The sequence below is a fragment of the Symphalangus syndactylus genome, chromosome 2 (genome assembly GCF_028878055.3).
Source record: "Symphalangus syndactylus isolate Jambi chromosome 2, NHGRI_mSymSyn1-v2.1_pri, whole genome shotgun sequence".
Taxonomy (NCBI): Eukaryota; Metazoa; Chordata; class Mammalia; order Primates; family Hylobatidae; genus Symphalangus; species Symphalangus syndactylus.
In genome coordinates this window covers 41,575,803-41,600,162 of record NC_072424.2, presented here as the reverse complement: position 1 = coordinate 41,600,162, position 24,360 = coordinate 41,575,803, and the positions used below count along the sequence as shown (strand labels likewise).

Here is a 24,360-nt window from a genome sequence, read left to right as displayed (position 1 = left end):
AGCTCTTCCCTAAATTGACCCAGCTCAGAACTCTAAAAAGGTGGTATCTGTCCCAGCCCCAGCCCTTACAGACTTGGGGGTGATGGGACAAGCCCTCCAGGTAGAAAGGTGGGTATGCTTCCAGGCGCCAAACAAACGGGCAGTTAGGAATCCTGATGTTTAGAAAGTGAGTGAATATATGCAATCTAAGTCCAGAGGTTTCCAGTTCTGTGCACTGGAAGTAATTGAAGGCAGGCCTCATAGAACTGTCAGCTGACAGAACATTAAAAATAATCTTGATGACAGGTCACTGTGGAGATTTGGCATATAAACTGGGAGGGCTTTCAAAGAATTAAGTGACATGGCTATAATAAAAGTCCTAATCTCACCAGTTTATTTACATGAACAAACTTCCCCAGCATTTATATCTATAAAAACAAAACAGGAAAAGATCAACCGCTGTGTCCTCTCTCATTCTGCAACATTCACCCATAAACCAACTGAGGGAAGAAAAGAACAAAAAAGCACCCATCCATCTCATTAAGAGAGATACAGTCTAATAAAATGTTCCTTCTATGTGTAATAAGTTTCAATCCAATTCTATAATACAGTCATGTTGTTTCGAATTATTGTAGGGCTAACTTGCTGCAAAAGAAACTTTAAATCAGAGGCCTATGGTGATGAGAAATAAGAAAAAAAACTTTAAGTTTTAACTTATGTGTACCCATGTTGGGGACAGAGACGTATGGCAGAGTACTCAAGAATAAGAGTCTAGCATAAAAATATATTTGGTTAGAAAAAAAAGACAGGAGGATAAGGAGTAAAATGGAAATACTAGTTAGAGGAGAAAAAAGAACAAGGTAAAATGTTTAACTGTTAAAGAAGAACTTGTTCGTGTCATTTTAAAATGGTGTCCAATTGGCCGCGTGGGGTGGCGCATGCCTGTAATCCCAGCACTTTGGGAGGCCAAGGTGGGTGGATCCCTTGAGGTCAGGAATTTGAGACCAGCCTGGCCAACATGGTGAAACCCCGTCTCTACTAAAAAATACAAAAATTAGCCGGGTGTGGTGGTGCATGCCTGTAGTCCCAGCTACTCGGGAGGCTGAGGCAGGAGAATTGCTTGAACCCAGGAGGCAGAGGTTGCAGTGAGTCGAGATCTCGCCACTGCACTCCAGCCTGGGTGACAGAGTGAGACTCTGTCTCAAAAAAAAAAAAAAAGTGTCAAAATGATATGCTGTTTAGATTGCATTGGAGAATGATAAGAGTGATTTAATGTCATATTTTTAAAACTTAATTTATTTTTTGATTTTAGAGACAGTTTCACTGTGTTACCCAGACTGGAGTGCAGTGGTGTGATCACAGATCACTGCAGCCTTAACTTCCTGAGCTCAAGCGATCCTCCCTCCTCAGCCTCCTGAGAAGCTGGGACTATAGGCATTCACCATTACACCTGGTTAATTTTTAATTGTCTGTAGAGATGGGTTTTGCCATGGGGATTTTGCCATGTTGCCCAGGCTGGTCTCCAACTACTGGTCTTAAGGGCCTTCCACCTTAGCCTCCCAACTAAAGCGATAGTTTTATTCTTAAATGTTAATAATATTTACAATATCTGGAAAATTACCTCCTTTGCAATGAAAAACTTACAATGAAAATTTTAGCTGTCAATCTAAGGATGTGTGAGGGAGTGTACAGTTTTTAGAATGTATTTGGGGAGACTGTGAGTAAAAAGAATTCAAATCACCACTGCAGGAAATGGTCTGTGGTTAAATGTTTTCCCTGAAGGCTGGAGGGGACCAGCAGCAGGGTTTTAAGCTGGGGTGACAGGGTCAGCTTCGCATTTCAGAAAGTGGCCTGTGGTACGAGCTGGGGCAGGGTAGTGGGAGTGGACGCAGGTCAGGGGATAACAGGCACCCCAGAGAGCCTCGAGGTTGAGGGGTAACTCGTGGAGGCACCCCTTTTCCACCTGGAGAGCCCACTCCCCCAGCCCCCAGTCTGTAAGGCAGTGAGGTGAGGGAGCTGCCCCATCTCCGCATCTCAGGGTGAAGGGGGTGTCCTTTCAGTTCCCAGCTGAGGCGTCTCAGGAATGAGGAGGGCACGCCCAGGGAGCTGCTCACCGAAGCCCCGAGGAGGCTGGGTGCAGAGTGTAAGGACGCCGTTTCCAAGGCAACCAGGGGAAGAAAGGCCATTTAGTGATGCATTTTTACATCTGGTAATTTGAGTATGCAGAGGCAGGCTCAGCCATTTCTGCCCCCAGATTCAACATCATTTTCTGAAGAGCCAATGTATTGCGCCAGCAATTTATTTTCAGCAACTAAATACTATGTATTCCTCAGAAAAGCTCTGGGAGGGTGGGGCTCATTGGGCGGTCCTGGGGGGAGCAGCCAGTGGGAGGGCGCTTGCGTTGTGATGTCAGTTCTGGAAGGACTTAAGAGATGGGGTCATTAGGGCTGGCCCCTTCATTGAATAGCAGAAAATGGGCTGCTCAGGGCAGGGCCAGAGGGCTATCCCCTCCCACAGTGCCCAGTGTGACTCATGAGATGGGGGGACCCCAAAGAAAGCAAACAGGCCTTGGCTCCCACCTCTGGGCAGGCCTCACCCACCCAGTGGCAGCCCTAGCTGTGTCTCAGGAGCTCAGGGGCAGCTTGAGGAGGCTGGCCAGGGCCCTGCCTGCAGGCAGCACTGTCAGGAGCAGGCTCTTCGAGGGAGATTGGAGGCTTTGGGGTGAATGGAAATTTTCTTTTCTTTTCTTTTCTTTTTTTTTTGAGACAAAGTTTCGCTCTTGTTGCTCAGGCTGGAGTACAGTGGAATGATCTCAGCTCACTGCAACCTCTGCCTTCCGGTTTCAAGCGATTCTCCTGCCTCAGCCTCCCGAGTAGCTGGGATTACAGACACCCACCACCATACCCAGCTAATTTTTGTATTTTTATTAGAGATGGGGTTTCACTATGTTGGCCAGGCTGGTCTCAAACTCCTGACCTCATGATCTGCCCACCTCGGCCTCCCAAAGTGTTGGGATTACAGGCGTGAGCCACCGCGCCCGGCCTGAATGGAAATTTATAGGAATTTCAAACACCCCTGCTGAGGTCCTTGGCACTGCACTGTATATGCTTTGGCCATGGATTCCCAGTGCCTTCAAAAAGGCCCCCATGGCACCTGGCAGGAGCAGAAAGAAGGCCTGGAGCAGGAGGCAGCAGAGCCCACTCCAAGCCCCGCTCAACCCTAGAGCTGGGCAGCTGTGCGGCTCAGGTATCCCCTGGTCTCTCTGTGCTCCCACTGCATCTGGGCAAGGAAGGGCTTGGCCTGGTGGGCTTGGAGAGCCCTCTGGCTATGATTTGGAGTACATGCCTGCCCCCCATAGTGCACCTCCACCTCCCTACAGGGCACAGGAGGCCTGGGCCATCCCTGATGGAGAGGAGGGCCCTGAAGCACTGGTGCTGGGCCCACAGCACTCACCAGGCTCCTGCCCCTCCAGGTAACTCACGTAAACGCGGCATCCTCGCCCTCCTGTGCATGGCAGGTGCCCCCGTTTTCACAGGGGCCACTGGAACAGCTGTCCAGGGACACCTCACAGTCTTGGCCCTGGGGGGAAAGTCAGTGATGGGGACCCCAGGGAGACCCAGGAGTTAGTATGTGCCAACAGCCAGCCAGACCCTCAGCAGCTCAGCCTCTCCCTGTCCCAGGAGTTACTTGTTTTCATTCATTCACTCATCCACTCCATTCATTCATTCATGCATTCATATGTTAAGTCATTGATTACAGGTTTGCTGAAGCATCTGCTCTGAGTCAGGCAGTGCTCTGGGCCCTGGGGACAGCCCTGCAGTGCACACGAAGAGCCCTCCTCCTCCCCGGCCTCTGCCTCCACTCACCTTATAGCCGCTGGGGCAGGCGCACTTGTACACCTCAACGGGGTCATTGTGGCAGGTGCCCTGGTTCTGGCACGGACTGGACAAGCAGGGATCACACTTGGCCTGGACAGCCAGCGTTGGGGAACCTGCAGCAAGGCGAGGGTGCTAGTGCAGGGGGAGGCGTGGGCAGCACAGGGCTGGGCACAGAGCCCCTCACCCCCCGAGGAGCCCACCTCCAAGGAGCCATTTCCCCTCCTGATTTTTCCCCAGATCGTGCTCACACTCCCCTTGCACTGTCCACCTTTCCAGCCTCCAGACCGTTCTCTGTAAAATGAGGTTGATGACAGCCCCTCCCTCCGGGCTGGAAGGGCTAAAGCAGTGAATTCCAGTGTGCAAAGCATGCTTGGCAGGCAGGCGGGCGGGCACTGTGCACAGTGGCCATTAGGGCTGCACAATCCATGTAAGAAGGGTACAGTTGCTACCACTGAAGTTGGCCAACCCTTCCTCTTTCCCCTCATGCCCTTCTGAGGCAAGGACCTCAGCCTGACACCTGCTGACTAGGAGGACAGAAGGTGGTCACCTCGGCAGAGAGGAGACGGTGGCTTTGTGAGCATCGTGCCCAAGCTTGGCTCTGCAGGTTGGCCCTACCAGGGGGCAGGGGTTGTTCTCCTCCACGCCTGAGCCAGGGAGGACCATTTTCCCCCACCTCCCTGCTACGGCAGGCCCCTCCGGCATCTCCAGGATGCACTGGTTGTAGAAGTAACCAGAGGAGCCGACAGCCAGGCCACCTGGGACACCACCCGTAAGGGGCAGCAGGATCTCAGGAGACTAAATAGGAAGACCAGTGAATTCAGGCTTCCCCAGAAGATGCCTTCTAGAAGGGGTGGAATATTGTTCCTGCTGAAGAGGCATGAGCATGAACAGAAATAAAAACACTTTTCAGCAACGACTAGCACACATGACAGACTTCTGGGGTAGAGATAGGGTTCTGTTTCCTTTTTTTTCCTTTATTTCCCTTTATATTTTTTTTTTAGACAGGGTCTTACTCTGTCACCCAGGCTGCAGTGCACTGGCGCAAACATGGCTCACTGCAGCTTCAACTTCCTAGGCTCAAGCAATCCTTCCATCTCCACCCAGTAGCTGGGACAACAGGCACACACCACCATGCCCAGCTAATTTTTAAAAATATTTTGTAGCGACAGGGTCTCTCCACGTTGCCCAGGCTGGTCTCGAACTCCTGGGCTCAAGCGACCCTCCCACTTCAGCCTCCTAGAGTGCTAGGATTACAGGTGTGAGCCACCACGCCCAGCTGGGGTTCTGTTTCTTGATCCAGGTGCAGGTTACCTGGATGAGTGCAGTTTGTGAAACTTCAGCAACCCATTCACTCATGATCTGTGTACTTCAATGTGTGTGTTATCTTTCATTACAAATAATAAAACAAAACAAAACCCCTTCTCACCAGCACCAATCCCACCCCATTAAATAAACACAGAGCAAAGGTTTCAGCATAAATTGATTTGCTCCCAACAGCCAAGCCCAGATCAGGCCCCTCTGAGCCGTTACGGCTGTGACAGCATCCTGCACGCAGGGTGGCCCAGGGCCTCCTCATTAACCTACAGCTGTCAGCTTCATTTCCGACAGTGGCCTCTGAGCTTGCAGAGGGCAGGGGCCGTGCTCCACGGCCTCCAGTGTCCTCCCCCCGCTGTACCCCTGCACATAAAGCCCGGCCCCGGCGGCCACTCAGCCACCTGTCTGTGCTCAGCAGGGCTTCTGGGGCTTGAGCCGTCTGTCACTCAATCCCTCAATGAGTATTTACAAATGCCCACAGTGGAGGGTCCCGGGGCAAAGCCGGAACCAGCCTCCAGTGACACTCCAGCTCTGTATTTCTGTAAATGTCAGGAGAGTGACTGCTGGGTCCCCTGCTCCACCAGGGACTGAGAGAGGTCTAAGTTAACTGCTGAACACAATTCCTACCAAAGGGAGGTCTGAGCGCACACTCTGCTGCGAGGCTTGGAGTTTCCAGAAACACTGCTGCTATTTTTATTTTCCTTATGTAACCACAGGGAGGGATTACAGCCCTGATGGCCTGAGATTTTTCTGCCTGGCTCTTTTTGTCCATGATATGTCAGGATTGGAAGGCAGCCATCAAGCCGCAGGTGTCTTGTTCCTGTCCCCTGATTCCCCGCCCAGCGGTCACCACAGGGACGCAGGCATGTTAGGAAGGCCCTGCAGTGTTGGGCAAGTTCTGTGGGCCCCCAGCAGCAGGAGGCCGCGCTCCCAGGCTCACCTTGGCATTCAAACTTCTTGGCAGGCGTGGTGAGGAGCAGCTTGCCCTCCATGTCCGGGGGCCCAGCACAGCGAGCAATGCCCGGTTCCTTGTAGCCAGTCTTCACCCAGCTGGACAGCCAGCGGAGGTGGCAGTCACAGTATAGGGGGTTGGCACCAATGGCCCTGAGCAGAAAGCAGAGAGAAGCAGGCATTACAGCTTCATGGGGTCCCTCGCCCACTGGGAACCTAGAGTCCCAGGCACTGCACCAGGGGCTGGCAAAAATCTTAGCCTCCATTTCATGAGCATTTACTGTGTAGTCAGTGCTGCTTTTTTTTTTTTTTTCCTTTTTTTGAGATGGAGTGTCGCTCTGTCGCCCAGGCTGGAGTGCAGTGGCATAATATCAGCTCACTGCAACCTCTGCCTCCCAGGTTTAAGCAATTCTCCTGTCTCAGCCTCCCAAGTAGCTGGGATTACAAACACACGCCGCCATGCACAGCTAATTTTTGTATTTTTAGTAGAGACGGGGTTTCACCATATTGATCAGGCTGGTCTCGAACTCCTAAACTCAGGTTATCCACTCACCTCAGCCCCTCAAAGTGCTGGGATTACAGGCGTGAGCCACCGTGCCTGGCTGCCAGTGCTGTTTTAAGCACTGCATATGCATTGTCTCACTTAGTCATCACCACACGCTACTATTCTCATTTTACATGTGCAGAAACCGAGACTCAAAAAGGCTGAGGAATTTGCCTAAGATCACACAGAGAAACGGGAAGCTGTTGGGGCCATGCTGTTGGGGCCAGAGCCTACGAATGCACTGCCTCCAGTGTGCATGGGGAGAAAGCAACCCACATCGACTGCTGCAATGAGACAGCTGCTTTTCCTGTGTTTCTGCACTGAATCATCTCATCAGCCCCACTGTGCAAGTTTTCTCCTCTCCATCTCAAAGATGTGGGCACCGAGCCTCCCATGGAATAAGTAATTTCCCTGGGGTCACACAACTAGCGAAGGGCAGCCCCTGGATCCAGATGCACCGCTGTCTGCCTCCAAAGCCCATGCTCTTTTTTCTTTTCATTTTTAATTAAACAGAACACTTGAATGCATTCTCATTGTCAGCCACTTTCAAGCACTGCAGACAAAGCAAGTGTCTGCCCTGCACAACACTGTGAGATTAAATGCCGCCGAGTTGCACACTTTTTAAAAAACGGTTAATTTGATATTATGTGAATTTCACCTCAATTTTTTGAAGACACATTCCTGTGTTACTGATGGGGGTGCAAAATAGTAGAGCGCCTGTGGAGGGGAATTGTGTGACACTTATCATATGACTTATGCAGTTGCCTTCTGATCCAGCCATTGTTTCTGGGCGTTTACCTGTAGGCACACATAAAGACATCTGTGCAATGGCCCTATTTGTAATGGAAAGACTGGAAACCCCATGTTCATCAATGGGGAGTGGTTATATAAATTGTGATACATTCACATTACAAAAAACAAAAGTCTACACCCCACTGTCACTGTCCCCCACAAAGGGGCACACAGTCACAGGGTCACCATGCTCGGGTGTGTAGCCTTCCAGGCCTTTCCCACACGTACACACATGGTTCCTCCTTAAAAATCACGTCACTACTGAGCAGCTTACTCCTTGTCACTGAACAGCACATCTTGGGAATCTTCCTGGTCAGCATATAAGCATCTATTTCATTGTGTCCAACTGTTCCGCAATAACCCAGAGTGGATATCCCATGGCACAGTGGACAGCGTCCCTGTTGCTGGACATTCTGGTTCTTTCCAACGGCAGTGAATACTCATACGTGCCTCTTTTTTTTTTTTTTTTTTTTGAGACAGGGTCTCACTCTGTGGCCCAGGCTGCAGTGCAGTGGTACGATCTCAGCTCACTGCAACCTCTGCTTCCCAGGTTCCAGTGATTCTTGTACCATAGCCTCCTGAGTAGCTGGGATTATGGGCGTGCACTACCACACCCACCTAATTTTTTTTTTTTTGTATTTTTAGTAGAGATGGGGGTGTTGCTGTGTTGGCCAGGCTGGTCTCAAACTCCTGTCCTCAAGTGATCCGTCCACCTCAGCCTCCAAAAGTGCTGAGATTACGGGTGTGAGCCACTGCGCCTGGCTCTTCTTTGTGTAGTGTATTTCTCTAGAACAGATGCCTAGAAGTAGGATTTGGGGGTCAGAGGAAGCACGTGTAATATGCTAATAGCCCGCCCCCACCTGCAAAGGTTGTATCCACTTACACTGGCCATTAGTACAAGGCCGGGCCTGCTCTCACGCCTGCACCAACATACTGCCAACCCCTTTGTTTCTTACCAATCTGATGGGCAAGCTCAGAATCTCTCCACTAAACCACATAAGAGACTTAGAGATGGACAAGACATGGATTTCAGGGTAGGAAAGAGCCAGAATTCTGGCTGGGTGCGGTAGCTCATTCCTGTAATCGCAGCACTTTGGGAGGCCGAGGCAGGCAGATCACCTCAGGTCAGGAGTTCAAGACCAGCCTGGCCAAAATGGTGAAACCCCATCTCTACTAAAAGTACAAAAATTAGCCGGGCGTGGTGGCACATGCCTGTAGTCCCAGCTACTTGGAAGGCTGAGGCAGGAGAATCACTCGAACCCGGGAGGGGGAGGTTGCAGTGAGCTGAGATCATGCTATGACACTCCAGCCTGGGCGACAACACCGAAACTCAGTGGAGAAAGAAAAAGAAGAGAGAGAGGAAGGAAGGGAGGGAGGGAGGGAGGGAGGGAGGGAGCGAGGGAAGGAAAGGTGGGCCAGAGTTCTCTGACTCAGCAAATATGAACGCCTTATGCCTAAAGTTCATTGATATCAACATTATTTTGAAAATATAAGGCTAAATAACGTGAATGAGAATGGGCACATTTTCTAAGTAACCAATGGATGCCCTGCCATTTTCCACCTGTTTCTGGCCAGGACAGAGGAAGCAGTTCCCCTTGAGACCCGTACAACCTGATTAAAGCAGCAGTGGCTCTGAACAGGAATTCCCCAAAATAGCTCAGCTGATGATTGGCATCTCATAAAGCAGGCTGAACAAGACCCGGACTCCGGCCCCCACGCAGCTGCCCCGTGCCTGGGCGACCTTGAGTGGCTCCCTTAATATCTCTGGGGGTCACTTCATGTTTCAATAAAAAGCCTGCAACCTAGAGGGAGAAGGCAGACAAGCACGCATGACCTAAAAGAGGTGCCGAGGGAACAACACAGCTCAGAAAAGAGCATGTGTTTCATTTTTTTCTTTCCTTATTTGCCGACAGCATCCATCCTGGCTAATGGGATGGCTGATTTTTTTCTGAAGTTCCGGTGTGTTTAGAAAAACAAAGACTTTTTAAGATAACAGGAATTAAAAAATGGTGGTATATTTAAAATGTTTACACTCACCAGATTAGTATTTTTATACTAACAAAAAGTGTGATGTCACATAAGTATATTATTCAAAAGATAAATACACAATGTATTTAATAGTATTTTTTATAGCACATGATAAGGAGTGTGGCCTGGCAATGAGCTACAAGTTGAAAGATGATTGGGAATGCCTTATTTCAGTCCTGTAGCTCATTTAGCGAAAAATGCCAAAAAGATGAAATCTGAGGCCGTGTGATCGAGAGGGCCCACGGCGTGGCTTACGGTCCCTCCATAAATGTCAGCAAAGTGACACCTGAGATGTAAGATGTGACTCCTTCCCCTCTCTCCATCACAAAAAAAATATGGGTGCAGGCCAGGAGCGATGGCTCACGCCTGTAATCCCAGCACTGTGGGAGGCTGAGGCAGGCGGATCACCTGAGGTCAGGAGTTTGAGACCAGCCTGGCCAACATGGTGAAACCTTGTCTCTACTAAAAATACAAAAATTAGTTGGGCGTGGTGGCAGGCGCCTGTAATCCCAACTACTCCACTCGGGAGGCTGAGGCAGGAGAATCGCTTGAACCCAGGAGGCAGAGGTTACAGTGAGCCGAGGTTGGGCCACTGTACTCCAGCCTGGGCAACTTGTGGCTCATTGCCACTCCAGCCGTCTCAAAAAACAAAACAAAAAACAAACAACAACAACAACAAAAAATATGGGTGCAAAGTCACACCTAAAGCTATTCAAAAATACGAATTCTGGATTGGCCCACACTTGCCTTTCCTTGTTTCTATACTGAATAGACTGTGAGCCACACCTGAATTCAACATTACAAGCTTTCATTTATCCAAAGGCTGGATTTTTGTGGCTGAGGATTGCTTTGCCCTCTCTTCGGTAGTACTTGTAGTTTGCATTCATCTGGGGACTATTTCTCTTGACGAAAACTCCTGTGAACTCAGTGGGGAGTGCAGAGCCAAGGCCCGACTGAGATGTATTTGGTGGTCAGGGGTTGGGGAGGCAGACACCGCAGCCAGGCCACGTCAATCCAAAAGGACTGTGGATTCAGGTTTATACCCCAGCCAAAGTATAAATAACCCTGTGTTGTTGATCTCTGGCATAATATGGAAATAGTTGAAACAGTAGCTATTTGATCTGTTCATGCCAAGGCCCTACCCAGCTCCTATTTGTGTAACCTGGACTGAAATAGCCTCCCCTGGCTGTCTCACAAGTCGCAGAACCATCCATCCCACTCCTAGGCGATCTATCTGTGCGCATTACTGTCTCCTGCTGCATTTGAGGGCAGAAACCACTAAATCCTCAGCTGTGTCAGGCACTAGCAGGCACCAGTCAATGTTTGGTGAATGAATGAATGCCTGTCTAAAAGCATGAGAAAAGCACAACATCTCAGTGCAAAGAAAATTCAAAAAGAAAAGAACCATCTATCATCCCATAAATGCAACTGATTTGATTTTAGTGTATTCCCTTCCATTTCCTGTGTATATGTTTGTACATCAGAGTGTACAGTCTACTTTATTCTAGGTTTTCATCAAATAATAAGGTATAGTGTTGGCCAGGCACGGTGGTTATGCCTGTAATCCCAGCACTTTGGGAGTCTGGGGCGGATGGATCACCTGAGGTCAGGAGTTTCAGACCAGCCTGGCCAACATGGCGAAACCCCATCTCTACTAAAAATACAAAACTTAGCCAGGCGTAGTGGCAGGTGCCTATAATCCCAGCTACTCAGGAGGCTGAGGCAGGAGAATTGGTTGAACCTGGGAGGCGGAGGTTGCAGTGAGCCGAGATCGCACCACTGCACTCCAGCCTGGGCGACAAGAGTGAAACTCCGTCTCTAAATAAATAAATAAATAAATAAATAAATAAATAAATAAATAAATGTGTTGTCATTATCGTCATTATTAAGTACTTGCTATTCTGTCATATGGGCATGCCATAATTTACTTAATCCTTCCATATTTCCCTTCATGCCAAATTCTTAATGAATTTGGACATCTAGCTTTCCAGCCTACAGCAAATTAGAGGCAACAAAATGCCAGATTATAGCAATGAAGACAGACATTGGGGAACCCTAGCCTGGGACCTGGTGCATAGTAGATATTTGCTGATGGCTGGCTGGATGGATGGAAGATGAGTTAACTGCAAAGTAAGTAGCAGCAGAGGATTGTGCAGGGCATTGAAGTCCAGCACAGTGAAGAGTGCTCACAATCATTACAGCATGTGTGAACCATGTGAGATCTTAGAAATCATCTTTGTGTAGGTGAGAAAAGAGGCCTCAAGAGAAGAATAAATTGTCTGAAAGCCCACTGCAAGTTGATGGCAGAACAAGAACCTAAAGCCCCAAGTCCTGATTAGTCTAGAGTTCAAGGGTTTTAAATATGATGACTTCCCCTCTTCCACACTGTGAGTGGACAGGAGAGGCCCTGGCCAGAGTCAGATCAGGAGCAGGGCTTCTCAGTAACATCAGCACCTTCGGGAACCAGGAACACCGGATGGTAACTCCTGGCTAACCCTCAATTGTCACTTGTCATAGAGCCATGTGTGAGGGCCTCCCTTCAAGTTGCATACAGCTTTCACGAAGCCCAGAGTGAATGTAGTGGGTCTATGTCATCCTTTTACCATTCTTCAACTCCTTATAAGTGCTCAATAATTCTTTCTGGAAGAGTTGCAGGTCTTGAGTGCAGAGGCAACAACCGATGTATGTGTGTACATGACATATATCCCATCAATACTGCACGTGCATATGTGCACACACATGAATACAAGTATACACACATCTTCCAGCTGCTGCCTGTTTCCATCTTAAACCCTGGGTATAAAGGGCAGAATTTATCCACAAGCTTTCTTGATAACAACTGAAGGTTTCTTTCACACAGATGCTGTTTCGTAGAGAAATTAAGCTTAGGTCCAATTAATAAACACATCTAATCAGTAAAACTGATGCCATTTTCTGCAAGTACTGCTAACCTGATCTTTACTTATTGGTTTATTTCTTATAAACTAGATCTGGCTTCTGGCCTGATATCACTGTTCTCCTAAAGAAAGTCTTAATTTATAGATGGGTATAGGCTCAAAATTTGTTTTTGCAGCTTTGGTTTTTTTTGGTTTGCTTAAAACATATGTTGTTTGTTCACTTCTCATTTGAAAAACAAAACCTCTAGATTTTGAGCTGGAGACGAGATGTACTCGGGTGTTATTCGGTTCTCATGAGGAAGGAAAAAAGGTAGCCAACTGCACATCTGCACAGTTAAACCCGCGTAGAAGAGATACATTAAGGAGGGATGCAAAGGCGTAAAATGTAGACTAGATGCTGAAAAGGCTAAGGTGGACAGTGAAAGTGGACACTTGGCTATGCCCAGGTGTATGCAACAAAAGCTATGTGGTCCCAGGGTAGCAGCAGCCCCTGGTGCCCAGCAGAGACAAGGACAAATGCACTCTGGAGAGGAGCATCTCCAACTTAGCTCTTCAGAATTCCTAAAGACATGTCAGCAAAAATGAGCGTGCAACCAAAAATTACCCAACACAGATGGAAACAAGCCCCTGTGAATTCAAGTCAGGAGGAACAATAAACAACACTGTCCCAACCTGGCCTATGTCCAGAGGCACCACCTCCAGCAGGGCTCACTCCTGCCTCCTCCCATCCCACTCACCCTCTGTATGTCACCATGGGCTTTCCAGGAGTTTCCTGAAACTCAATTCCCCACAATTCCCTTTCTATATACAATGAAGTGCAAACTCCTTAGCAGGCACAAGTGGTCCTTCACAACGGAATTCCAATGTCCCTTTCCAGATTAATCTCCTCCCACCCCACATTCCTTCCCCAACCAAACACCCTTTATCCTATGCTAGACAACGCAGCATCCTTGAACATCCCACTTCTTCGTGTTCCTGCCTTTGCACTTGCTGTTCGCTCTTCCTAGAATGCCCTTCCTCACTTTCTCCAACTGGCCAACTCCTAGTTCCTTTCCAATGACAGCATAAATGGTACCTCCTCTGTGAAGCCCCTTGGACTTGCCCAGAGTTAGTCACTGCTTCCTTTGAATTCTCTTTATAAGATCCCAAATGGTCACAGTGGGCAGAAACCTTGTGTTAGTAAATTCTTCAGCACTAGAGTCACTCTGGGTGTAATAAATACACCCAGGATGTCTTTATTAAGGCAATAGAGTAAAGAATAAATAAAGAGCTTTGGAATCAGACACACCTAAATTCAAATCCTAGGGAAGCTGCTTAATTTTTAGAACCTAGGACTGTAAAATGGAAATAATAAATCAAATTCTATCACCTGGGGCAGAGCCCCTTACCCCTCCCACTTCCATGGCAGACATTACAAATCAATCACAGCACCCCTCCCACTGAGTCCACGTCCAGCCCTGGAATCTTCAGTGCGGTCCTCAAGACAATTCCTGCCAATCATGTGGAGCTGGCACGTAACATAAAACTCACTTCCCAGTTCGATCATGGGATAATCAAGACCTTGTAGATGAGGCACAGAGTATAGTATTTGACTCAGGCAGACCCTCAAAGGGCAACACCTATTACTATTTTATCTCCTGAAGTCTAAGATTGTTTGATGCACCGCTGATTTAACATGATTTCTGAAGGGTGGGGAACATTACCATATTAAATATACACTCTGGTTTTAGAGTTTAAAGTGCAGAAAATGTGAGTATTAGAGAAAATCTAGTGAGACTGATGAGTGAATGAACTTCAAGAAGAGTGGCTGGGGGCCCCAAAAGGCTCTCCAACCTGGGTATGCCTGCCCACCAGGCCCTTTTGGGGCTTGAGGATGGGACTGAGAGCAAAAGGAGACAGTTGCACCTGAAGTCCCAGGCAGAGTCCATGTGGCCACAGTTCTCCTATCCTGCCTCGGCCGGTAGTGCCAAGAGATGCCAGGAGAGAATGTGCCTGCTCAGTGCCCAGCCCAACCTCCAGAATTAGGGTGGCCCTGTCACAGCCCAGTGCTTCTTGATTTCGTCTGTTTTTTTATATGGCAAAATACATATATCACATGAAATTTGCCACTTTCAACATTTTAAGTGTACAATTCAGAGGCCGGGCGCGGTGGCTCACGCTTGTATTCCCAGCACTTTGGGAGGCCGAGGCGGGCGGATCACGAGGTCAGGAGATCGAGACCACGGTGAAACCCCGTCTCTACTAAAAATATAAAAAAAAAATTAGCCGGGCGTGGTGGCGGGCGCCTGTAGTCCCAGCTACTCGGAGAGGCTGAGGCAGGAGAATGGCGAGAACCCAGGAGGCGGAGCTTGCAGTGAGCCGAGATCGCGCCACTGCACTCCAGCCTGGGTGACAGAGCGAGACTCCGTCTCAAAAAAAAAAAAAAAAAAAAAAAAAGTGTACAATTCAGTAACACTGATTGTATTCACAGTGTTGTACAATATCACCACTACTTATTTCCAAAACATTTTCATCACCCCAAAAGAACTCTGTGCTCATTAAACACCAACTCCCCATGGCCCCTGCCTCCAGCTCCTGGCATCCACCATTCTACTTTTTGTCTCTATGAATTTGACTGTTGTAGGTACCTCATATATATGGAATCATACAATATTCGTCCTCTTGTGTCTGGCTGATTTCACCTAATATAATGCCTGCAAGATTCATCCATGTTGTAGCATGCATCGGAACTTCATCATTTTTATGGCCAATACCCCATTGTATGTACGTAGTACGTTTTATCATCTGTGGACATAGGCTGTTTCTAGTTCGGGGTTATTGTGTATAATGCTGCAGTGAACATTGGTGTACACACATCTGTTTGAGTCCCTGCTTTCCATTCTTTTGGATATACCTCTTAGAGTGGATTGCTGGGTTACATGGTAATCCTATGTTGAGATTTTTGAGGAATCAAGCCCACTGCTTTTAAGGAATTCTCATAGCACTGCTAGCTAAATGGTTTTGGAAGTAATTCTACATTGAATTACAGCACCTATTGGAGGCAGTACATTTCCAGAGCTCATCCCCCACTGTGTGAAGTCAGAGGCACAGTACTAGTGGAGCGCTTAAGAGCACTGGCCTAGGAGTTAGAAACCCCACCACTCCGCAGCTGTGCAGCTTCAGGCAAGCATCCCACTTTTTCTCCATCCATTTCCTGGTGTGAAAGATGAGAACCATAGTACCTATGTTGTAGGATAACTGTGAGGCGCACATTAACTGAGGCAGGCAAAGTGCACAGCAATCGATCAATGGTCATGACAACCTTCACTACTGTTTGCGAGCAACTGTTCTTCTACTCTATTGCTGTGGCTGATGAACCACTGGACATATAAGAGTATCAGAAAGTGCACATGGGAAGTTCACAAGCTTAATTTCAGGGTAAAAGCAACAAATTCTGATAATCTCAGGAGGTGGGGTCTTCTCAGAAACCAAGTCCTGTTGAAATCCAAAGAGGCCCAGAGAAAGGGGCTAGAGTACTCACAGGTGAGACAGGGAGGTCACATCTGCAAAGATGCCCTCTTGGAGGGTGGAGATGTCATTGCCGTGGAGAGACCTGAGAAGAGAAGAGGCTGCTGGTGCCTTATCCAGGGACAGAGATGGGAGACCTGCTGAAGGGAGAGGCCCAGCCCTCTGCAGAGAGGGGACAGGCCATGCCTTCCCTCTAGGCCTTTCAGTGACCGGAAGGAGATGGTCCCCAGCTCAGCTGGCCACAGGGAAGAAACCCTCCAGGCGGACCGCCCTGTCCCCAAGCCCTTTGGAGGACTGAAATACTGCGTTTATATTAGAAACAGGACCTGTGCACCCAGAGCCCTCCCTCTTTTAGCAGAGGAGCCTAAGGGAGAGGTGCTTCTTCTTAGGAAGTTAAGAAGGCCAGCCACAGGTTAGGGCTGGGAGAATGTCACCTTGCCCCTGGTGGGCTGACTGAGGCCATCATAACGGACAAACGGAGGGCTTTGATCCCAGGGCAAAAACCTGACAGTGAGAACTTGTAGAAGAGGTTCACAAATCTCTTGCAAACGAACATTTTTAAATCTGAACAGAAGTCTCACATGCAAATGAAGGGCCACCTTATTTTGGATGTCCCCCCACTACCACCACAAACTCATCTTGGGGGTGACAGCAACCCCCATTTCTCAGATCATTTCCCATGCACGCCCCAGCTTTTTGGGAATGAGAGTATCAACAGGGGCTTAAGTGACAATGCTCTGGACTCCACCATGGCACAGCGTGGGCCCTAGACATGGGAACATTTCTGCCCACCAGGTGGGTGGCAGGACCCTCAGTGGGGTGGATTTCCTGGCGGGATGGCGAGTGAGGAGACTCACAGCAGGCGCAGGGAGCAGAGTCCCTGGAAGGCCAGAGGCGGGATGCACTGCAGGGCATTGTAGCTGAGGATCCTGTGGAGGAAGGAGATGGAGGAAGGGCACTGTGTTAGCGCCTGGCCCCTGTGGGCACAGCCGCCGCCCAGGACGTGGAGGTCCCTCACACCCAGCAGCCTCCTCGGGCTCTGTGAGGGGAGGCAGAGCAGCCAGCAAGTGCACGGGCTGGGCTGTGCCCTAAGAAGCTGGTGGTCTTGGGCATGCCCCCTAATCCCCTTCTGCCTCAATCAGTTCCCTCAACTGTAAAATAGGGACAAAAATAATGCCAACTCCACAGGGCTGTCCTGGGGGCGAAATCCAGGTAAAGCGCTTAGCACCATGTCTGGCTCCAGTAAATGCTCAACAAAGGAGAGTTGCTGTTGTTATGATTGAGAACATTCCCTAAGGGGCTGCCCCAGCAAGGTGTGTAGGCGAGTTCCCTATGAAGGTGACACCTGACCAGGACCTGCCTGCGGGGAGCTCACCGTCTCAGCCGACCACTTCCAGGGTGGACAGGCAAAGTCATCTACAATAATTTACTATTGAAAAGCTGTGACAGTGAGGAAGGTGCCGTCACTACTCCCATCTTATAGATGAGGAGACTGAGGCCTTGAGAGGTGAAAAAACTTCTCCAGGGTCACATTATTAAGTCATTAAGAAGGGGCTGGATGCGGTGGCTCACTCCTGTAATCCCAGCACTTTGGGAGGCTGAGGTGGGTGGATCACCTGTGGTCAGGAGTTTGAGAACAGCCTGACCAACATGGCAAAACCCCATCTCTCCTAAAAATACAAATATTAGCCAGGCATGGTGGTACACGCCTATAATCCCAGCTACTTGAGAGGCTGAGGCAGGGGAATCACTTGAATCTGGGAGGCAGAGGTTGCAGTGAGCCAAAATCGCGCCACTGCACTCCAGCCTAGGCGACAGAGTGAGACTCCATCTCAAAAAAAAAAAAAAAAAAGTTATTAAGAAGGGATTTTCATTACAGCTTTCAGTTTCCAGAGACCACAGGCTAAGCCACTGTCCCAAAATGCTTCCAAGTAACTGAATCCATCCAGGGCAGACAGGCAGATTAACAAATCACATTTGCAATAGCGCCATGCTGGAAACAGTCCCCCGTGTTCCCCGATAGATGACTGGATGAGCAAACTGTGGCACATCCACGCCTGTACAGTAGAACATGGCTCAGCAATGAAAAAGAGCTACTGGCACATGCAACACCACACCACACCACGGGTGAATCTCAAAATAATCATGCTGGGCGCAGAAGCCAAGCAAAAACGACTTTCTCCATTTGTATGTAAAACCCTAGAAAATGCAAACTAACCTATAGTGACAGCAAGCAGACCAGTTGTTGCCTGGGTCTCGGAGCTGGGAGAGGCAGGAGCAGGGATTATCAAGAATAGCACTCTTTTTCTTTCTTTTTTCTTTTTCTTTTTCTTTTTTTTTTTTTTTGAGACAAGGTCTAGCACTGTCACCCAGGATGGAGTGCAGGGGTGTGATCTTGGCTCGCTGCAACCTCTGCCTCCCAGGCTCAAACCATCCTCCCACCTCAGCCTCCCAAGTAGCTGGGACCACAGATGTGCACCACCACACCTGACTAATTTTTGTATTTTGTATTTTGGCTTGGGCCCACATCCAGCTCCTGGAGAATGGCTGGGTCAGGACCCCTTCCTTTTTTGGGTACTAGCTCTACTGTTCTATCTGTAAAATGAGGTGTTGGAAGGTGAATGAGATACTTCTACACACCAGGCAAATATAAGGGACACTTGGTAATATGTTCTGATCAATTGCTTGGAATATAATTAAAGCCAGCATTTAAATATCTTAGAACATGGCCACAAAAAATGTTCAGAGGGTCACCGTTCACAACAATCCAAACTAGAAACAACCCCAATATCCATCAAGACTAGAATGGATGAGGAAAGTGTGGCCTGTTCCTCCAAAGGAACATTACCTAGCAATGAGAATGAACAGACCACAGCTACCACGGTGGCATGAATGGATCTCACAGACAATGCTAAGCAAGAGAAGCCAGATACAAAAGACTATCGCCCATATGATTCCACTTGAACAAGGTTAAAAGTTGACAAAATTAGACTATATTATTTAGAAATGCATATGTAGATGGTAATGCTGTAAAGAAAATAAAAGAAGTGATCCTCATAAAGTCAGGACAGCAGCTGCCTCAGGGTAGGGGAGGAGAGAGCAACAAGGATCAGGAAGGGACAAGGTGCTAGCACTGTTCTATTTTTTTTTTTTTTTTCTGAGACAGAGTCTCACTCTGTCACCCAGGCTGAAGTGCAATGGCACGATCTTGGCTCACTGCAACCTCCTCCTCCCAGGTTCACGCGATTCTCCTGCCTCAGCCTCCTGAGTAGCTGGGACTACAGGCACCTGCCACCCAGCTCAACTAATTTTTGTATTTTTGGTAGAGGTGGGGTTTCACCATGTTGGTCAGAGTGGTCTTGAATTCCTGACCTCAAATGATTGACCTGCCTCTGCTTCCCAAAGTGCTGGGATTACAGGCGTGAGCCACCGCGCCTGGCCGAGTGTCCTTAATTTTTGGCTTGGTATCTACACGTGTGCTAGCTTTATGATTATTTGTGAAACTGTACATTTATTTTTTTGCACTATTTACTTTTTGCATTATTATTTTCCATATATACCGTATGTCGTATTTCACAATGAAAGATGTTTTTTGAAAGTCTTTTAGGCTCTCAGGCCTGGCACCCTCTCCAGAGGGCAAGGCGTCTGCAGGTGAGGGATCTGGGAGCAACAAGCACAGGCTGGGGCTTGGGAATGACTCACAGCCATCGCCCCGGGGCCCCCCACCCCAGCCCTGCTGGGACTCACAGAGTGGTCAGCTGGCTCATGTTGGTGAAGGAAGAATTGCTTAAGGAACTGATCTTGTTGTTGCTCAGGTCCCTGGAAAAGGCAAAGGCATCATGGTTTAGAAAGAACTCACTCAGCCCTGGCTCACATTCACCGGCTTCTTCCCCTCCCTCACTCTGCCCAGGACCATTCCCCAGCCAGGTTGGCCAGGGGTGGAGAGGAGCCCTGGTGCCCAGCCTCGGGTCTCAGTGCTTGCTTAGCTACAGCCCTGCACTGCTCCCTCAACTCCCTCAGGTACCAGGGCTTGGCGTCTCCATTTCCTGACCCTCACCCCCACCCCTCTGCAAGCAGAGCCTGGCTCTGCCCCTTTTCACCATGGGAACACTCCCACCAGGGTGTTGGTAGCCTCCCGACCAGATCCAGCCCTCTCTCCTTTTTCTCCTTCCAGCACCTTAGGTGGGCTGGTTCAGAAGCCCTCCCTACAAGGCAGTCTTATGAGGGAGACGGCAGCCCCGTTTGACAAAGACCCAGAGTCTCAGAGGGATCTGTGACTCTTGAAGGGTCACCAGCTGGTCAGAGGCAGAGCCAGATTCAATGCCCCTCCACTGGCCACAAGCCCAGGTTGCTGCCGTGGCCTATCCAAGTCACCTGTGGCATCTGACACAACTGACCACCCTTCTCCTCTTCTCAAAACTCCCACCACCTGCTGTCCTCCACTCCCGACTGTCTTCGGGGGCCTTTGGCTGTGTCTCCTCAGTCTCTGGTAGAAGCTTCCTTCGTACTCAGCCCAGGGGCATGGGGATCGCTAAACCCCATCTGTGCCCTGTTTAGTCCAATCTGGGTGCCCTCGGGGAAGCCCCTGTGCTGACAGCGCCCCTCCCCATGGCCCCAGGCTATCCTTTCATGAACTCTCCTCCTGATGCCCACAGATACTCAAACTCCATCAGCATCTTGTGCTACCTACCATGCCCCATCCCCCAGATCCCAGCTCCATAATGCTGCCTGCCCACACGTCTGCCCTCTCGTCCCACCCATCTGATCCGCCCCTGGATGGTGGCCCTGGTCACCTCTCGTGCCGTGCCCTCCTCCTGAGCCAGCGTCCTCTCTCTCTGGCTCCTGCCTGGGATTCTGACCTCATCTCTCACCCACTGCTTTGCCCTTTTTGATCCATCTGCCATGAGGGTGGCACCAGAGCAATCTCTCTATGACACAAAGCTGATGAGGCCACTTCCCCACCGAAACCCCACAGTGGCACCCACGTGCCTAGCACGTGGACTCCAGGCCCTCTAGCTGGCCACCTGTCGGCACTCCTGGGTCTGGCCCCTGCCCCTCCCTCCCGCTGCTCCCTGCTCCGCAGGCTTCCCAGGCTTAGGATTCACTAAGCTTCTTGAAGTTCTCTGAGCAGACTACACTCTGTGGCCCCAGACAGCTTATTCCCTCTGCCCACCAATGAACTCCAACTCGTGTTCCAAGATGCCCTCCTCCCAAGCCGCCTCCCTGAGTAGATCACATCCTCCTTGAGCCATAGCCCTAATCAGCATTGACCTCTGTTGGAACCCTTAACACCCACACGACTTTATGCGCTCCCTCCCCTCCCCTGCATCCTCCCTAAACCATGACATTCTGGAGAGGTGGCCATGACTTCGGGGCCTTCACATCTGCCCGCTTCATGCGATCTCAGCTCAGGAAACATTTAGAAAATGCAACGATGTGCCCTGCCTTCATCTTCTCCTCCTGAACGTTCCTCTAATCTAATTCCAAATCATTCCACTGTCTTTGGAGATATATTTAAGTGCTCTACTGAATGTTCAACACACTTTGTGGTCCTTCCCTGTGATGAGGAGGTGGTGGTACTTCAGCTCCCAAGAGGCAGTTTCACGGGCTCAAAGCACTCTGACACCAGCCACTGAATCACACTACTCCATCCCCTCTCCACCCCTCCCATTGGAACATTCAACATACATTGGCCAGGTCATTAAGCAAAGACAGATAAGCTGGAGCTTCAAAATCCTGTAAGCCAGAGCCGCCCAAAGTAGCCAGTCCTTGAACTAAATTTCACCAACCCACAATAAGAAACTTGGGCCAAGATCCGGTCACCACACCTAGCTTAGTTTAGCGACCATTGTTTCCATAGCAAGACTTTCTCAACGAAGGAAGCAATACATTGATTTAGATTCTGGTGTAAGCGCCATATCTAATTACAAACCCATTACAAACAGTTCTGGGACTGATGTGGGCCCGTAGATTGCACTTGGAGTGGCACTGCTCCAAACCACACTAAAATGGAATGTCCTCTGGACTTCTTTTTGGTAGAATCTGGCCAAGGAGCAGATAAAGACAATTGAAGTGAGGAGCTAGGTAGGCAAGAAAACTAAAAGGAGCTGAACTTATTATCCTGAGGCTTATTTTGTATATTTCCATGGAGTAGAAAGGGTCAAAGGTGGAAATAATAGAAAAGCAGAGGCGTAGCCTGAAGAAAAACTTAGTTACAGGTATGTATTTGTAGCTGCCATAGTTCATACTTGGTTTGAGAGCTGAGCTGGACCAAGCAGTTTTCCATCACCCTCTGCTTCTCCTGGCTCCTTGGCTCCTAACCTTGCAAGAATGAACATCCTCCCCGCCCTTTTTTTTTTTTTTTTTTTTTTTTTGTGACGGAGTTTCGCTCTTGTTACCCAGGCTAGAGTGCAATGGTGCGATCTCGGCTCACTGCAGCCTCCACCTCCCGGGTTCAAGTGATTCTTCTGCCTCAGCCTCCCAAGTAGCTGGGATTACAGGCATGTGCCACCATATCCGGCTAATTTTGTATTTTTAGTAAAGATGGGGTTTCTCCAAGTTAATCAGGCTGGTCTCGAACTCCAACGTGAGTTCGAGAGGTTATCCGTCCGCCTCAGCCTCCCAAAGTGCTGGGATTACAGGTGTGAGCCACCGCGCCCACCCGGCCAGGATAACCCTTCTTAACCGTCACGACCAGCCTCAAGGGAGCTTTGTTTGGAGAGATGGCGTGGGCAGGAGGAGGAGGCAGGTCCAACCCAACATGGCCTGGAACTATGTAATTGCCAATCGTGGCCACTAGGTGGCAAAACAGCTCTAGGCACAGCTGTTCCCAGAGGGGAGCAGGGAAAGGAAAAAAAGCGGGATCTGCCCAGAAGTGAGGTCCGTAGGAAACTCCAGGAAAGCGGGAGTCCTGATGGTTAGATGCCAAAGGCCCTCCTGTCCTCAAGCGGCCTGGATACTTACACAAGCTGCAGGTACTTGAAGGTAGACAGCTGTCCCGGAACCAGAGTGAACTGGTTCCCGTCCAAATAGCTGCAGAGAGAACACAGCGGCGTTAGTGCCCATCTCCACCTCTGGTGGTGCCCCATGCTGGGGACAGCCTTCCCTGTAGCCAGGGACTTCTCTCTCATTTCCTCTCCTCCACATAGGCCACACGATGGGCCCAGAATCACTTATGGGAGGAGAAAATACGTACATTGTTGAACCCATCTGGGGAGGTGCCACCCAGAGGACTTGGTAAAAAGCCAATAGTCACGTGGCCTCTCTCGGTTCCCTTCTTGCTTCCCTTCTCACCCTCCCAGCCTCCTCCTTGTCCATGGACACTCCCTGGGCCCCTGCCTTCCCCTCCCTGCTCTGCTCTTTCCTGGCCAAATAGATCTGATTGGCATGTTACCGGGCTCTGCCAGCTCCCAGGGCCCCCTGTCCACCTGCTGGCATGGGCTGTGAAGCTGATCCACAGCCAGACTGCCCAACCAGTTTCCCCTCATTCCATCAGCACCCCTCTGCCTTCCTGCCTTCCAGGCTCCGCGCCCTGATGTCACTTCTCCACCTCCCTCTGCAGCCAGTGCCACCGCTGCTCTGGCACGGCTTGCTTTCCTTGCACTCTCATGCCACCCGCCGACTGTGCACCACCACCCATGCCCGGGCTCCTGCTGCAGCCTCTTCTGTCTGTTCTCTGCACCTTGGACCTCCCTTCTGGCCTCCACTCTATTCACTGCTATCCAAGTCACTGTCCTTAAAACCAAACCCACTGAAATCCTCCTAAGCCCAAAGCTTCCCAAGCTTCCCATTTCTAAAGGATAGAGCTTGGGATTCAAGATGCTCTGAACCTCCCCTTCTTCCCTTCATCGTTGACCATTCATGCCTCCAGCCTGAAGGTTGCTAAGCAGTGGCCCAATGCCAGGAGCTGAGCCAAGCTGGGCTCCAGCACAGGATCCCCACCCCCCAACTAACTACAGCCTGCAGGACAGCTCTCCCCCACTTCCCAAAGCCCCAGAGAGAAGCAAAAGGAGGGCTGTGCTCATCCTTACCCCTTGCTCTGCATCATACAAACTGACTTCCCACCCATCTTATTTGATCCTCGAAGCAGCCCTTGTCCATATACCCAAGTAGTCCCATTTCACAGATAACAAAACTGAGGTTGAGAGAAGTTAAAAGATTTTCGCAGGCTCTGAACTTCAGCACCTTCAGTCAAAGAAGGTAGGCTGCCCCACCCATCCCATTATTCTCAGGGCTGCTAGGAGGCTCCAAGGAGAAAACAAGGACTCATGAGTTTGTAGGACACTAACTCTGCAGTAGAAAACAGGGTGAAGATGGGGCAGGCCAGGCCCAGGAAAAGGCCTGCAGTGGTTGATGTGTTTGTGAAGAAAAGGCCAGCCTTGCTGGTAATGCAAGAAATAACAAATGGAAGCCTCATCGCTGGTCCTGGGGGTGGAGGGAGAAAAGCTCAGCTTTGGAGGCCTGGAGGGAT

At 49.7% G+C, this 24,360-nt stretch overlaps 1 protein-coding gene across 2 annotated transcripts in view; it reads right to left on the bottom strand.

Moving 5' to 3' along the window:
• Window positions 1-24,360, bottom strand: part of SLIT1 (slit guidance ligand 1) — a 192,343-nt gene that overhangs the window by 16,859 nt on the left and 151,124 nt on the right. For both annotated transcript variants that reach the window (XM_055253653.2, XM_055253673.2), the window contains 7 exons: window positions 22,854-22,922; window positions 19,638-19,709; window positions 16,748-16,819; window positions 15,904-15,975; window positions 6,112-6,275; window positions 3,846-3,970; window positions 3,461-3,558 (listed from right to left, as the gene is read on the bottom strand). In XM_055253653.2, the coding sequence (XP_055109628.2) occupies window positions 3,461-3,558; window positions 3,846-3,970; window positions 6,112-6,275; window positions 15,904-15,975; window positions 16,748-16,819; window positions 19,638-19,709; window positions 22,854-22,922 (672 nt within the window). The remainder of the gene's footprint in view (window positions 1-3,460; window positions 3,559-3,845; window positions 3,971-6,111; window positions 6,276-15,903; window positions 15,976-16,747; window positions 16,820-19,637; window positions 19,710-22,853; window positions 22,923-24,360) is intronic.